This window comes from Psammomys obesus, unplaced genomic scaffold (assembly GCF_907164565.1).
Source record: "Psammomys obesus unplaced genomic scaffold, mPsaObe1.curated_primary_1811, whole genome shotgun sequence".
Classification (NCBI taxonomy): Eukaryota; Metazoa; Chordata; class Mammalia; order Rodentia; family Muridae; genus Psammomys; species Psammomys obesus.
This window is the reverse complement of record NW_026587032.1, coordinates 6155703-6171191: the sequence shown is the minus strand read 5'-3', so window position 1 is coordinate 6171191 and position 15489 is coordinate 6155703. Positions and strand designations below refer to the sequence as shown.

Below are 15489 nucleotides of genomic sequence, written 5' to 3'. Positions count from 1 at the left end.
AAGGAAGGAAGGAAGGAAGGAAGGAAGGAAGGAAGGAAGGAAGGAAGAAAAAGAGAGAGAGGAAAAAAGAGAGAAAGAAAGAAAGAGAGAAAGAAAGAAAAAGAAAGCAGAAGAGAAAGAAAAAAGAAAGAGAGAGAAAGAAAGAGAGAGAGGAAAAAAGAGAGAAAGAAAGAGAGAAAGAAAGAAAAAGAAAAGAAAGAAGAGAAAGAAAAAAGAAAGAAAGAAAGAGAAAAAGAAAAAGAAAGAAAAACTCCCCTTCCTGACTGTTGTATCCAACACTTACCCTTGTTCAAAGAAATGAAAATATAATTAGCTGGGCATGGTGGCACACACCTTTAATCACAACACTTTAGAGGCAGAGGCTAGTGGACCTCTAAGTTTAAGGCCAGCCTGGTCTAAATAGCAAGTTACAGGACAGCTAGAGCTACATTATAGCACCCACGTCTTTCCCACCACCCCTGTCCCCAGAAAAAGAACCATAATTAGTAAAACCTATGGCAATCGGTCCACTCAAATGTAGCCATCTAAGAATAACACTGAGGGTCACTAAGACACTTACGTCAGGTTGAACTTGAAGTTGAACTGCCACGTGTTGATTCCAGAAGGGTACTCCCCCTTCTCATTTGTGAATGTAAGGCCCAGCTGGATGATTTTTAGAAGGTCAACATTGCACCGCAAAAGCTGATACTGGTAATCTATGGAGCTTCGAAATTCACCAATTGGTCGTACCACAACACCTGGAAACTCTGTGTCCTAGGAAAAAAAGCCTCCCACCATTAAGTCTCCTCAAACAGTGGGTACTGGACTAGCAACTCCTGAGCAAAAAACTGTTTCAGTTTACAGAAGCCCCAAGATAGGCTCCCAAGGTCTGGAAAACAGGACACACACAGGTGCCTGGGTAACTAGAGGGAGATGTGACGTCAGGTAGGAACTCCTTTTTTTCTTTTAACTCATTTTTATTTCATGTGCATTTGTGTTTTGCCTGCATGTATGTCTGTGTGAGGGTATCAGGTCCCCTGAAAGTGAAGTTACAGACAGTTATGAGCTGTCATGTGGGTGCTGGGACTTGAACCCAGGTCCTTTGGAAGAGCAGCCAGCACTTATAACTACTCCAGTCGCTAGGAAAGAACTTTTTGTTTGTTTGTTTGTTTGTTTTAATCATGCAAATTTTATCGTGGCCCCATACAGGCTTGTCAGGCATTTTTCTCCAAGAGCCTCCTGAAATGGGAGGGCTGGGTTGTGGGACTCCTGGATGGCTCCCACACCCCATTATTACATTTAGACTCAGTTCCACCTGAGTCGACACCCCTGCACCCGAGCACAGCTGGTAGATCTCCTCCCTTGGATACAGGGATGCCAAGGTGAGCTCCTCATTTCTTGGATGCAGACTTAGGAAGGAACTTCTGATATGAGTTAAATACAAATACAGTCAAGTTAGATGTGGTGACCCCCAGGATCTTTGCTCCTTCACACTAGCTTCCTGGTATTCTTGACACTTAAGATAGCAGCATGGCTGATGGCCTGCTATTCAGAACCCTCATCTTGGTCCACTAAGAACAAATACAGCTTTCTTTTCCTTGAGTGACTATCTCACTGCCCTGTGTATATAAGATTTTTTTCACCCCTGTGAAGCCCAGACTGGCCTGAACTCACAGGTCTTGAACTCCTGATCTCTACTCCACGGGATCTTAGCCTTCTGGGAGAGCTTGTGAGTCTAGTGCCTCCTGCAGAGCTGTGAAAGCAGGGTTTGAAGAGAGACAGTGGTGAGCAGCAAGCCTACAGTGGAACAGAGCACCTGCTTGCTCAGGGCCTGGTCCAAGGCAAGCTCACCTTACCTGATGTCAGGCAGGAAAAGGAGCCACATACTATCAGATCTTCCCACTTTACCCAGAGGTGCCAAATCTGGAAATTGGCATCTCCTACCTTTTCAGTGCTAGCATCAAAATGTTTTAGTATTTTGAAAACAGACGTCAGGCATGTTGGTACATGCCTATAATCTTAGATGGTGACAGGAGGATCACAAAGTCAAGCAGTTCTCTTAATTCATAGCAAGTTCAAGATGAGCCTATGGTACATGAAACCATGTCTCCAAATTTAATTAAAAAAAAAAAAAATACTGCATGCTCAAATTCACATTTGTGAAGAGACACCTATGGGGCTGAGGCGAGTCAGATGCTAGAGCACTTGTCCAGCACGATACACACTGGGCAAAATGGTGCACCCTATAACCTCAGCACTAAGAAGACAGAAAAGAGAGGATCAGCAGAAGGTCTGCCTGAGCTACCCAGCAAGTGCTGGGCCTACCCAGGCCTTTCATATCCAGATCCTACTTAAATAAACAAAAATAAAAGCACAAAAGACTAGCCTGGGTTGGTGGCTTACATCTTTAATCCCAGCACACAAGTAGGCAGAAGCAAGGGGATCTATGTGAGTTCAAGGCTAGCCTGGTCTACAAAGGAGTCCAGAGGCAGCTAGAGAAACCCTGTCTCAAAAAAAAAAAAAAAAAAGACTTTCAAACAGAGCAACATTACAAGAGCTTTGTATCAGAGGCTATGCCCTCCTCAGAGACACTGGCTATCTCAGCTCACAAAAGCAATGCAGGTTTCCAGTCTAACCTTCCCTGGCTGTGATGGGGAGGGCCTACTCACCATGGCGATGTAGCTGTAGCTGAGGACAATCTCTCGGATCTTCCGCATCTCTTCCTCAAGATTGCTGGCCCACACCTCACAGATGACCTGACTGTTTTCCACAAGTGCCGCAGGCATCCTGAAGGCACCTGAGGAGCCACTGTGAGTTAACTATGAGAGAACAAGCCTCCTCCTGTTTTGATTTGATGGTCCACACTGGGTCCAACCTAGATTTGAAGACATTTTGAAATCATATTAAGTTTACACTGCGATATGTCAACAAAACACATGAAAATTGTATTTTAACCAGATACAGTGACTCAGACGTGATTTTAACATTCAGGAGGCCAAAGCAAAAGGATGAAGAGTTTAAGACACCAGCCTGGACTACATAATGAGTCCATTCAAGGTCAACCACGGCTACACAGCAAGACCCTGTCTCAAAACAAAAACACAAACCAGAGTTTTACCATAACTTCATTAACGCAGTCAGTGCATTCAGCAGCCACTACCTATGGAGTGTTTACACTTGCCTTTGTCAATTTTGTTCTCTCTCAATACAAAGAAAAACCCTACCTGCTGACTGACCTACCTGAACCCTTAACAATGACATTAAAAATCGGAAGTTAGGCTGGACAGTTGGTACACACCTTTAATCCCAGCACTCAACAGGCAGGAGGATCTGAGGCCAGCCTGGTTCACAGAGCAAGTTTCAGGACAGCCAGGGCTTCAGAGAGAAATCCTGTCTCAAAATTCAAAAAAAAAAAAAAAAAAAAAAAAAAAAAAGGAAGTGGCATAGGGTATTGTATCTGTACTTTTTAGGTTTATTTTTGCAGTACACAAAAGTCAGAAGAAGGCATCTGATTCCCTCAAGCTCTACTTAAAGATGGTTGTGAACTAACACATGGGTGCTGGGAACAAAACCTGGATTTTCTCCAAGAGCAGAAAATACTGTTGACTGCTGAGCCATCTCTGCAGCCCTGTGATGTCTACTTTTAAACACATAATAAAGAAGGTAAGCAGTAACTCCACAATAAGAACGATGGTAGCGGGACTGGAGAAACGGCTCAGTGGTAAAGAGCACTGGTTGCTCTGAGGGGATTCAGGCTCAGTTCCTAGTCCCCAAATGGTGGATTACATCTATCCAGAATTCCAGTTCCAGGTCTGACACCCTCTCCTGGCCTCCACAAGCACTAGACAGACGCACAGAACAGACATTCTGCAGGCAAAACATTCATATTCATGAAGTAAAATAACAGAAGGAAGACAAACAGAAGCTGGACAATAAAAATAAGCCAAGCAGGAACAGAACAGCTGATGGTGTGTATCATAGGAGGACATGGTCAGCTGGGTCAAAGTCAACACCACCCAAGCTCAGAATAACACTGCCACTACAGCAAACCAACACAAAAAGCGCCATTATTATTAGAAGAACAGAAAGGCTTCTGGTAGAGCTCATGCTTAACAACCTCAGGCTTGATCCTGGACACCATGCACACAAACGCACATGCACACGCACACACATGCAGGCAAGTAGGCGCCACAAGGAGTTCTGGTATTATCTTAGGACAGCAAACACAAGTTAGAGGCCACTGGAACAATACAGGGAAACCCTGGAGGGAGGGGTGCATAACGGAATACGGGTTTCCTTCCTTATAAGGCAAACCCACTGTATAGATCCTCAACACAACATGAAACAGCGGGGTCCAGGGTACGTGGGCAAAGAGTTTCAGTAATAGTAACATGAGGGTTTCCAAAGACCAAAGCACAGGCAATCCTTATTTTTCCATTTTTAGAACTGACAGAAACAAGAGAGTAATGGCTCATGCCTCAGGAGGCCAGCCTGTGCTAAGACTTAGGAAGTTCCAGACCAGCCTTGGCTCTGGACCCTGTCATTCACGGACAAATGGACAAAGGATCCTTCCTAGACATACAATGTACATTTAACTGAGCAAGTGAATTTGCTGGGCAGGCTGGCCACAGGGGAGAAACAAAACAGCAATCCAACACAGGTCAAGAGCCTCCACTTTCTACCCAGGAATCCAGGCTCCAAGAAGCAGCACAGACTTCTCTTTTTCAGCTTCTCTCCCACATCTCACAAAGCAGAATGAGTCTGTGTTCACAAGTCCAGTAATTAATGTAACATAGTCCCTAAAGTAACCTCACTAAAGTTACAACCAGAAGAACAATAATGATTTTCACAACTCAAAGAAAACCAGACATACTCAGTTAGATATACTCAGAAATAAGAGAGGGATCCCACAGTCAGGAGACTGAGAAAGGATTACCAGAAATTTGAGGCCAGCCAGGACTACAGTTGGAGACCCTACTTTTATTTTATTATTCTGTTTTGTCTTTTGAGAAAGGCCTTTCTATTTACTCTGGTTGTGCCAGAACTCACTATGTGAACCAAGCTGGCCTTGAACTCAAGAGATCTGCCTGCCTCAGCCTCCAAGCACTGGGATTAAAGACATGCGCCACCACAACCAGCTGAGGCCATGTTTTTAAAAGAAAAGAAAACAAACAAAACAGACCCCGAGAGCCAGCTTGGTGGTAAAGGCACTTACTGCCAAGCCTAACAGCGTAAGTCTGAGCTCCAGACTCACTTGCTGGAAGAAAAGAACCTAGCCCCCAAGAACAACATGGCACATGTATACACACAATAACAACAACAATAACAATAATAATAATAGCAGCTAATAATAATAATAATAATAATAATAATAATAATAGCAGCTTCAGGAAGAATGGCTTAGCAGTTAAGAGCACTTGCTGAGGCCAGTTGGTGGTGGCCCACACCTTGAATGCTAGCACTCTGGAGGCAGAGGCAGGCAGATCTCTGCAAATTCGAGGCCAGCCTAGTCTACAGAGCAAGTTCCAGGACAGCCAAGGTTGCACAGAGAAACCCTGTCTCAAAGAAAAAATAAAAAATAAAAATAAATAAATAAATAAATAAATAAATAAATAAATAAGAGCAGTTGCTGCTCTTCCAGAAGAGCAGAGTTCAGTTTCCAGCACTCATGTGGGTTGGCTCACAAATGCCTGTAACTCCAGCTCCAGAGAATGTTGACACCTCTTCTCTGGCCTCCTTTGGACACAAGTGACATTAATTATAAATTAATTACTACATTAATAAAATTAACATCTAAAAAATTATTCTTCACAATTCTTTAGGAAGGTTCAGAGGTTGAAGCCACATTTTTCTTTAAAGGATTACTTTTATGAGTGTGTGAAGGGGGTTATTATGTGCATGTGAGTGCAGGGCTAGCAGAGGCCAGAAGCTGGAATTAGGCACTAGGTACCAACCCTGCCCTCCGCATGAGAATGCGCCTTTAACAGCTGAGTGAGCTCTCCAACCCCTTAAAGGAAATTTTTGATTCCATGCAATGTTTGCCTCACAGCCTCGCTTTAAAACTTGATACCCATACCCAGCTACATTTGAAACTTTAAAAAGGGAAAGGTGTCCACACACACACACACACAGCCCTGTATAGGCTGCAGAGCAATCCGTTCAGACCGCTCTTGATTATCCAAACTTCGGAGAACAGGCCCCCGTGCACCCAGGTGAGCTCTGAAGAGCGTAGTTCGAAAGCCAGAAGCACGCTCTCCTTACGAGCCGTGTAGACAGTTCAGCTGAGTGTCTCCTGCTGGTCTGGTTTTGTTTTCGCCAGAGCGTCTGAGAAACAATAAGCTTCACTTCCCTGTTCCTGAACACTAAACAAAGGCTTTGCCGTGCAAGACGGGCGCAAGAGGAAGCAGCGGCCCGTTAGAAGAAATGGCAACAGGTCCCCTCCAGAGCATTTCAGGCCACAGGCCTGAACTCAGACGGCGCCCCATCCAGCTTGCTGGCTACCCCAGGGGGGGCCCTGCCACGCAAAGCTGCAGCACCCCAAGATCCAAGCCGGGCGGCTTCCTGCCTCCCCCACCAGTCCTTAAGGCCTCCAGGCCGGGCTCCGGGGACCGCGAGAGCCACGGCCTCTGTGCCTCAGTGTTCCCGTGCGTAGGATGGGTCGCCACGGAGGCACTTCCGCCCCATGCTCCTACCCTGGGCGATGCAACCCGCTTACCCTGGCTGGCGGCCCCGCTGAGCGCGGGCTGGCGGCCGAGTCCGGGCGGCAGCGGCCCTTGACCCGGAGCTCTCCTCTCTCTTGCTCCGGATCCGCTCCTGGAACCCAGAGAGCCAGTGAGACGCGAACCCCGGCGCCCAGAGTGGCCTACGACGTGCACCAAACCAGAGGGCTGAGCCGCTCTACCCTTCGGCGCTCCGGACTCGCCTACTCTCTCGCGTCACTCCAGGCGGGCGCGGGCCCGTCCGTCCCGGCTCCGCCCCCAGCGCGCGCTCAGGCGATTACGTTCCGCCTCCCTGCGCAGGCGCAGAGCTAGGAAACTGAGCCCGTCGGAGGGCGCGTGCGCAAGACGAGGCGCTACTTGCGGCCTCGGGTGGCACGAGGTGTCTCAGACCCGGTCCGCCCCTAGTCCTTTACGAGCCCCGGTGGACTCTGGAGTCGCGCCTCCGGGAAAGAGGAAGTCTAGAGCTAGCGCCGCGGGCGTGGCCCCTCTGACCGAGTCCCCAGTCAAGACGCCCTTCCTCACCTTAGGGCGCATTACGACTATTGGTTGGAGGTGAGGGTGCAACGCACAAGGGGTGGCCGCCACCCGGACCCGCTCATTCACAGAGCATCGACCCACGGAACCCCTTCTGGGTGGCCACTGGCTGGGGATGGGGAAGCATGGCCAAACCAAGGCTTGAATGAGGTCAGCTCACGTGAATGAGCGCAACCTCCCAGGACCTGGCCCGAGCGTTGCCATGGTAACCAGATGGCCTTGGGCAGCGCTGCTCCCCGGCCTGAGCCACACTGAGGTCAGAGAGCGGGGCCACCACGAGTCCGGGAGACAATCAGAACACTCCACCCAGTGTCCCTCTGGGAACAGGGCTCGGCTGGCAGCGAGGCCATGCTGGGATACACTGTCACCTCGTGCTCTTCCACGAGACCTGAAGACTGAGGCCTCGCTGGAGCTCCTCCCCCCTCCCGGGGAGGAAGTGAGGAGCCCAGTAAGGCGCCAGCGGGTGTCCCCACTCCTGACATCCCATCTCCCAGTCACTGTGCCCTTTTCATTTTAAACTTTTATTCCTTAACAGATTCCAAACCACCCGGGCGTGGTGGGACACACCTTTAATCCCAGCACGCAGGGAGGCAGAGGCAGGCTGATCTACAAAGGGCGTCCAGGACAGCCAAAGTACACAGTAAAACCCTGTCTCGAAAAACTGAAAACAAAAAAAAAAAAAAAAAAAAAAAAAACATTTCAAGATAGGACTTCCTGGATAAACAAAAGCTGGCCTTTCAAACTATTCTCCAGAGAAATGAAAAGTCCCACAGCCAGCCTCTGGGGTAGAAATTTCAAGAGCAGTTTCTGAACCCGAGCCTTTGCTTCTCTCCAGATCTGTAAATAGACACGAGGGACTGTGTCTCAAGATTGTGATGGGCATGAAACCCTAGAGAGAATAACAACGGCCACCACGGAGAAAGAGGCCCGTGCAGTTAGTAATTGTATCTGCCATGGATTCTCCCTGCAACGATGTTGACGACATTTGTGGCATGGCTGGTCTAGGCTAGCTATACACACTGCCTTCCCTCAAGTCTGTTCAGTGAGGTCCGTGCTGTTTACCTGCTTATAACTGGATACAGCAGAACGTGGACCTATCATGTGCTAGTCATGTGAGGAGCAGCCTTTGAAATTTTTGGAATTTTGTTTTCTTGCCACCAATGGGCTCTGAAGGAGTTGAACAGGAAACACCTGGTTCCCCCCACACACACACACCCTTCACCTAGAGTTTTTTACAGAACACCAGTTCTATTTCAGGAGGCAATACAGTGGAGTGTCTACACTTAATTGAACATTAGCTTTCGATGCCTGTGAGTTCAAGGCCAGCCTGGTTTACAGAGTGAGCTCCAGGATAGTCAAGACTATTAAAAAGGGGCTGGAGAGATGGCTCAGAGGTTAAGAGCACTGGCTGTTCTTCCAAATGTCCTGAGTTCAATTCCCAGCAACCACATGGTGGCTCACAACCATCTATAATGAGATCTAGTACAGGCAGAACACTGTGTATGTAATAAGTAAAATAAATCTTGAAAAAAAAAAAAAGACTATTAAAAAATTAAAAGGGAAAAAAAAGAATCCCCATCTCAGAAACCAAATAAATAAATAAACAATAGCTTTCAAACTGCAACGAGAGAAAATAAAGTTTGAACAAAGTTCTTCAACTGGAAAAGCATAGTTTTGAAAATACAGAAGAACAGTGGTTAGAGCATAAATCTTTTGAAGAGCAGGATAATAAAGCAAGCAGGGGTGGTAGCGCATGCCTGTAGTCCCCGCACTCAGGAAGTCAGAGGCAGGGGGATCTCTGTGAGTTCTAGGCCAGCCTGATCTATAAAGCAAGTCCAGGACAGCCAAGACTACACAAAGAAACCCTGTCTCAAAAAAAAAAAAAAAAAAAAAAGGAAAATTAAAAGCAGTTTAGAATCCTGGCACCTTGCCTTTACTTCACATCCGTCTCTTCTGGCTTAGACTTGTGTCAAGTCTCTGTGTAAGTGACACAGACATAAAATTGAAGGCGCGTCCGCCCCAAGCAGAGACCAAACAGACCATAGCTCGCCAAACCTGCCTCATTATGCAGACCTGGTCCTCTGTTTAAACCTGAAGCTCATGTCAGTGCTCTCAGAGATGGGAGACATTTTTACCTCCCGCATCCCCAAAATGGCTGCTTTTAAGCCCCTTTTTGCCTCTAGATACACGTATGTTTCATTCTAAGTATTTGAACATTTTAATTGCAGCCTAAAAGCGGAGTGGGGGGGGGCTACTGTGTAATGACTTCATGTTTTTGTGTAGTGATGGTGGGGGCTTGAACCCAGGGCCTCACCAGCAAACACTTTGTTCCTGGGTCCTGGCCACCACCTCTTGTTCACTCCTGGTAACCTGTATTAAATCTGTTCTGTTTGTATTAGATTTTCCTTTTCCCTCAGAATTTATTAATGTAACATTTCAAATCTCCTAATACTAATCAGGGACTTTAAACTTAAAAAAAAAAAAAATAGGCTAGATGTAGTGATGCAAACCTGTAATCTCAGCACTCAAGAGGCAGAGGCAAAAGAATTGCCACGTGTTCAAGGTCAGTTCCGAACAATGCATCACCTGATTTCATAGAAAGGAATACATGGGGCTGGAGAGATGGCTCAGAGGTTAAGAGCACTGTCTGTTCTTCCCAAAGGTCCTGAGTTCAATTCCCAGCAACCACATGGTGGCTCACAACCATCTATAATGTGATCTGATGCCCTCTTCTGGTGTGTAGGCACTCACATAGGCAGAATATTTAATAAATAAAAATTTAAAAAAAAAAAAAAAGGAATACGTGGCTTGATTAAGGTGTTGGCACATGCCTGTGATCATAGCACTCAGGGAGGCAGAGGCAAGCAGATTGATAAGAGTTCCAGGTGAGCCTGGTCTAAGTGAGTCCAGGACAGCCAACTCTACACAGAGAAAACCCTGTCTACTACAAACAAACAAAGACTCCTGACCCAAGAAGGACTCATCCAGGAGGCTCTGTCTGTGGAACCATTGCTATGATCATGGAATAATGTTGACACTGTTGAATGGAACAGATAACTGACGAACAAGGGAACAAGCATTCAAGTATGAAATTGGCAGTGTGGCACACACTTTAATGTCAATACTTGGGAGACAGGGGCAGAAGGATCTCTGTGAGTTTGCAGCCAGTTTGGTCTATATAGCAAGTCGTAGGCTAGCCAGAGCTACATAGTGAGAGCCTGACTCAAAAGAAAAGAAAGAAATACCAGCTAGTGTGGTGGTACTCCAAAGTTCAAGGCCATCTTTGCCCATATACTGAGTTCTAGGCCAGTCTGGGCTACATGAGACTTTGTTTCAAAACTTTGTAAAAGCATGATTAATTTTAATAACTATCGTGAAAGAATATCCTGGGGTGAGAGTGGCAAGTCTCACAGGCAGGTCAGAACATCTCCCTGAGGAGGTGAAGTTTAAACAGAAAGGAGAGAAATGAGAAGTTGGGCAAGGACAAGCAAGAGGCTAAGGAGGCAATGAATGGCCAGATAGCTGCAAAGAGGTGAACCAGGAGGCTGTAGTGGTGCCTGGCAAGGAAAGGAGGCCTGAGAGACTGTTCCAGTGTACTGGGAAACCCTGGTCTCTCACAGCACAGGCTTCAAACTTGAACTCCCGATCCTCCTGCCTCCGTGCTGGGATTACAGATGTGCACCACCACCGCCAGCTTTTTTTTTTTTTTTTTTTAAGACATTGATTTCTACAGATGAAAAGACAGAAACAATTTGAATTCTACTAAATTTGATCTAAAAAGGTAGCTGGTTTCTCCGAGAAGGTGATAGCTGAGCTATGCCTTGCAGGTGACTGACTGAGAGTTAAGGCCACTGTGGAAATGTTCACACTGCTAAGAGAACACAGCATAGAGAGGAAAGTTGGTCTCGGCCTACACAGACAACGGAAATACAGGCCAATGGAAAGAATGGCTAAGAGGTAAACCCACTGACCTCCTGTCACCTCCGAAACTGTCCTTGCCCTCTGTGCACACAGGCTCCAATATTGTAACCAAATCTAAAAACAAAAAACGGCCTCATATTTTTTAATAATTTACTTAATGTTATTTTATGTGCATTAGTGTGAAGGTGTCAGATTCCTTGGAACTGGAGTTACAGTTGTGAGCTGCCATTTGAGCTGGGATTTGAGCCTGGGTCCTCTGGAAAAGCAGACAGTGCTCTTAACCACTGAGTCGTGTCTCTAACTGCCCCCCCCCCTTCTATTTTTAAAAGATTTTTTTTTTAGTTATGTGTATTTGTGTGTGTGTTTCTGTGGATGCAGGGACCTATAGAGGCCAGGGGTATTGCATCTCCTGTAGCTAGAGTTCCAGAGGATTGTGAGCTGCTAGACAGGGGCACTGGGGCCTGTGGAACAACAGCATGGGTTTTTCACCACTCAGGGTTAAGAGCCCAGCTCCTGACTTATTTTTAAATGAGCAGCATTCAGAACCTTTCTTTTGGGGCTGGAGAGATGGCTCAGTGGTTAAGAGCACTGGCTGCTCTTCCAGAGGTCCTGAGTTCAATTCCCAGCAACCACATGTTGGCTCACAACCATCTATAATGAGATCTGGTGCCCTCTTCTGGTGGACAGGTGTATGTGATGATAGAACACTCATATACATAAAATAAATAAATAAATCTTAAAATCTTTGGCAGAGTATAGTGGTGCACACCTATAATCCCAGCACTCTGGGAGGCAGAGGCAGGCAGATCTCTGTGAGTTTGAGGCCAGTCTGGTCTACAAAGTGAATCCAGGACAGCCAAGGCTACACAGAGAAACCCTGTCTCGAAAACAAAGCAAAACAACAACAAACAAAAACAAAAACAAAAAAAAAAAAGAACCTTTCTTTGCCCAAATGCAGATAAGGTATTTGAGGCATTGACCAATTACAAAAATATTTGACCATTAATGATATTAATACACACCGAAAATCTATTTAGAATGACTTACCATAAAGGTTTATATAACTTTATCCAAGGTAATCTATATGGTAACATTAATGGCTTAAGTCTTTGTGACAGTCAAAGCCTTAATTTTAAACATTACTTGATTTTTTAAGAAAACAATTACAACAATTTGACTCTTAAACAATGAAAAGAGAAATGTCAAAATAATTGGACAAAATACCAATCTTTTTATTTATCTTTGCTGCTTTGTACTCCCTGGATGGATGCTCACTAACACATTGTTTCCTGGATGAGAGGTCCATGGCTGCCCTATCCGTGTGTGTAAGGAGCTCAGCAACTGATAATGGATTCTGCCCCCAAGATGATTTCCACACTCTCCCTTAGCCATGACCCTCATAATGCGCTGTTTCGGGTTGTAAAATACACATAGTATAAGTACAGCCTGTGTCCTGATGTTGCTTTTAAAGGGTGTTTACTGTATTAATAAGGGCACTAACAACTTAGAACAGTCATGGCAAATATTGTATGTTTGAAATGCAAGGTTTAATAAAATTGTGTCAAATTTTAAAAAAATCCCTCCTTTGTACTGTGATAGTCTATAATGTTCTAGTAGCAGTGGACTCCAAAGGCTTCAGAATTCTGCAGAAGTTTCCAACCACGGAAAGAGCTAGAGGCATAAAAGATAGTGAGGACAGAAGAAGCGCCCTGAGTGGGAGGGGCTGTACAAGCAGAGGCGAGAGAAAACAGGAAGTCCCTGTACATCTCTGTAAGTGAACAGTGGAAATTTGCCCAGAGCAGTGACACTTGGCATGTGGGGAAGTGGGTAGTGAATCAGGAGAGGATGCAGAGTAAGTTTAAGTGATTCTGGAACTCAGGGCCTCTGGAATGGGGGGGGGGGGTAGACTGAACTACACCGTCAGCACCAGGACCCTGGACACCACCTGATGAGTGCACAAAATAGGGTCATCATGGAGTCATCTAAAGAAAATGTAGGGAAGTACACTGGCATCTCTCAAAAATGAGAAAAACCCTGAACAAGCTGTACCCAACCTGAAAGTTAATTTTTAAGCCAGTGTTGAATGTTTCACTGAGCCTTGACTTAATGCAACAAATTGGTCCAAGAAAAATGTGACCAAGACGACACCGTCTTTTATTAGCCAGATAGAGCGTGACACATCTGTACAGTAGCTTTGAGACAGTCTCATCGGGCGACCCTGACTGCCCTCCATGCTGTCTTCCTCCCTCTCCTGAATGCTGGGCCCACAAACAAGCACCCAGCAGACACAGCGTCTCTTCATGGAAACTCTACACAGTCAAATGTTAAGAAAGTGTAATCCCAGCACTAGGGAAGGAAGAAGCCAGATGACCAGGGTCAAGGTCAGCCTCCACAGATGGAGTTCCAGGCCTGCCAGGTTAACTGAGAACCTGTCTCAAAGAATAAGTTAAGTAGAGGCTGAAGAGGTGGCTTAGCTTTTTCTGGTTTTGCCAAGTTCAGTTCCCAACACCCCTAATCAGGCAGCTCATAATCTCCTGTAACTCCAGCTCTCCACATGCCCCTGGACCCACACATGTACATTCCCACAAACACACACACACATGTACACATAGTAAAAATATTTTTAAAACAGCATTAAAAAATAAAGAGCGGGGGAAATGTGCTCTGCTGGAGTTTGTAGACTCCAGCACATGAGGCCATGTTCCACCCCAACTGCAAAGAAACAGCTGTAGCCGCCTGCCTGTAGTCTCACCACTGTTGGTGGAGGTCGGGGAGAATTCAGGGACTCAAAGTCATCACTGATACACAGTGACTCAGAGCCCAGCCTGGGCTACATGAGGACCTAGCTCAGAAAACTGAGGAATGGGGCCGGAGAGATGGCTCAGCGATTAAGAATGCTTGCCACTCTTCCAGAGGACCAGAGTTTGGTTCCTAGCCCCACATGGAGTGGCTCACAGCGGTCCTTAGCTCCAGGGAATCCAACAGCCTTTTCTGGGCTCCAGGGCACTCCAGTCATGTGGCATACATACATACACACACAGAGAGAGAAAGGGACAGAGACACACAGAGTTCTAAAAATAAAACATCCTGGTATTATAGCACAAACTCTAATAGCCTTTAAGAAGCAGAAGCAGCCTCATCTACCTAGCAAGTTCCAGACCAGCTAAGGCTATGTGAAATGAATGGGAGAGGGAGACCAGAGAAGCCTCTTCAGAAAGTAGCCTTCAAAGCACTTCCTCCAGTTTGTGGGGACTGATGAAAAGTCCCACAGCAAAGAATTTGCTTCAACATGGAGTATGTGACCAAGAGCATAAAAGAAGCCAGGTATCGTAAGTTGAGAGCTGTGAAGTCCCACAGCACAGACACCTTCCCCAGAGGGAGAGAGGTGAAGGGAGGCTTGATCCCTTCAGGTGTTGGTATCTGGCCCTTTACAGAGTGACCCCAGTCATAAAGCGGCCTGTCACCTAACAGTTGTCTCTTCTTAAGTAATCTGTAGCCTGGCGTTATAGTGTATGCAAGTGATTCCGAAGTTCTCTGCCAGCTGAGGTACGAGGGTCAGGAGTTCAAGGCCAGTTCTGACTCCTTTGTAAGTTCGAAGCCAGTCTGGGCTACATAAGGCTATGTCTTCAAAAGACAGAGCAATAGGGCTGGAGAAATCTCAGAAGTCCCAAGCTCTTGCTGCTCTTGTAGAGTTCAGGTCCCAGCATCCACATGGGGCAGCTCACAAGAGCCTGTAAATCCATTTCTGGGAATCGGACGGCCAGAATCTGGCCTCCTGGGGTACCTGCAGTCAAGGGGTGCACATACAGACCAGCAGATACCCACATACACAGCCAAATTTAAAGAAGAAATCAGAGGTGGGGGTGGCGGCACACACCTTTAATCCCGGCTTTAACTCGGGAGGCAAAGGCTGGGGGATCTCTGAGTTCCAGGTCAGCCAGGGCTGCACAGAGAGACCTTGCCTCGGATAACCTTAAATAAGAAATTTTAAAAATGTAAATGCATACACTGTATATTTTTAAAAGAAGGAGCGAAGGTCACGTGGTGAATCAGTCAATTCTCCAGGCACTTTATCAGCTTGGACTGTCTGCCATTGCCTGCTCCCCACAGCTTCTCCTCAGCCTGTCTTCTGTGTGTTAACATTTCCTAAATTTGGAGAAAATGAAGGGAAAAAGCAAGTTCGAGACGATCAGAATTTGGGCCCGTGGCCTGTTTCCAAGCTCTTGAGCTGTGCTCTCTCATTAAGGACATGTCCTTCCAAAAGAAAGGCATTCTGTTTCCAGCCCACGCAGACCTAAACTTTTTCTTATCACGTGCCTGGCCAGAGCCAGTCGGC

At 46.3% G+C, this 15489-nt stretch overlaps 1 protein-coding gene across 2 annotated transcripts in view; it reads right to left on the bottom strand.

Annotated features, from left to right (window-relative positions):
• Positions 1-7239, bottom strand: part of Cnot8 (CCR4-NOT transcription complex subunit 8) — a 13326-nt gene extending 6087 nt beyond the window's left edge. The window contains exons 1-4 of one of the 2 annotated variants that reach the window (XM_055602759.1): positions 7221-7239; positions 6695-6792; positions 2649-2854; positions 560-753 (exon numbers count right to left, since the gene is read on the bottom strand). In XM_055602759.1, the coding sequence (XP_055458734.1) occupies positions 560-753; positions 2649-2765 (311 nt within the window). In that variant the 5' untranslated portion in view covers positions 2766-2854; positions 6695-6792; positions 7221-7239. Of the gene's footprint in view, positions 1-559; positions 754-2648; positions 2855-6694; positions 6895-7220 lie in introns of those variants that run through there. The other variant, XM_055602758.1, reaches the window with a different exon arrangement.
• Positions 7240-15489: the final 8250 nt, after the last annotated feature.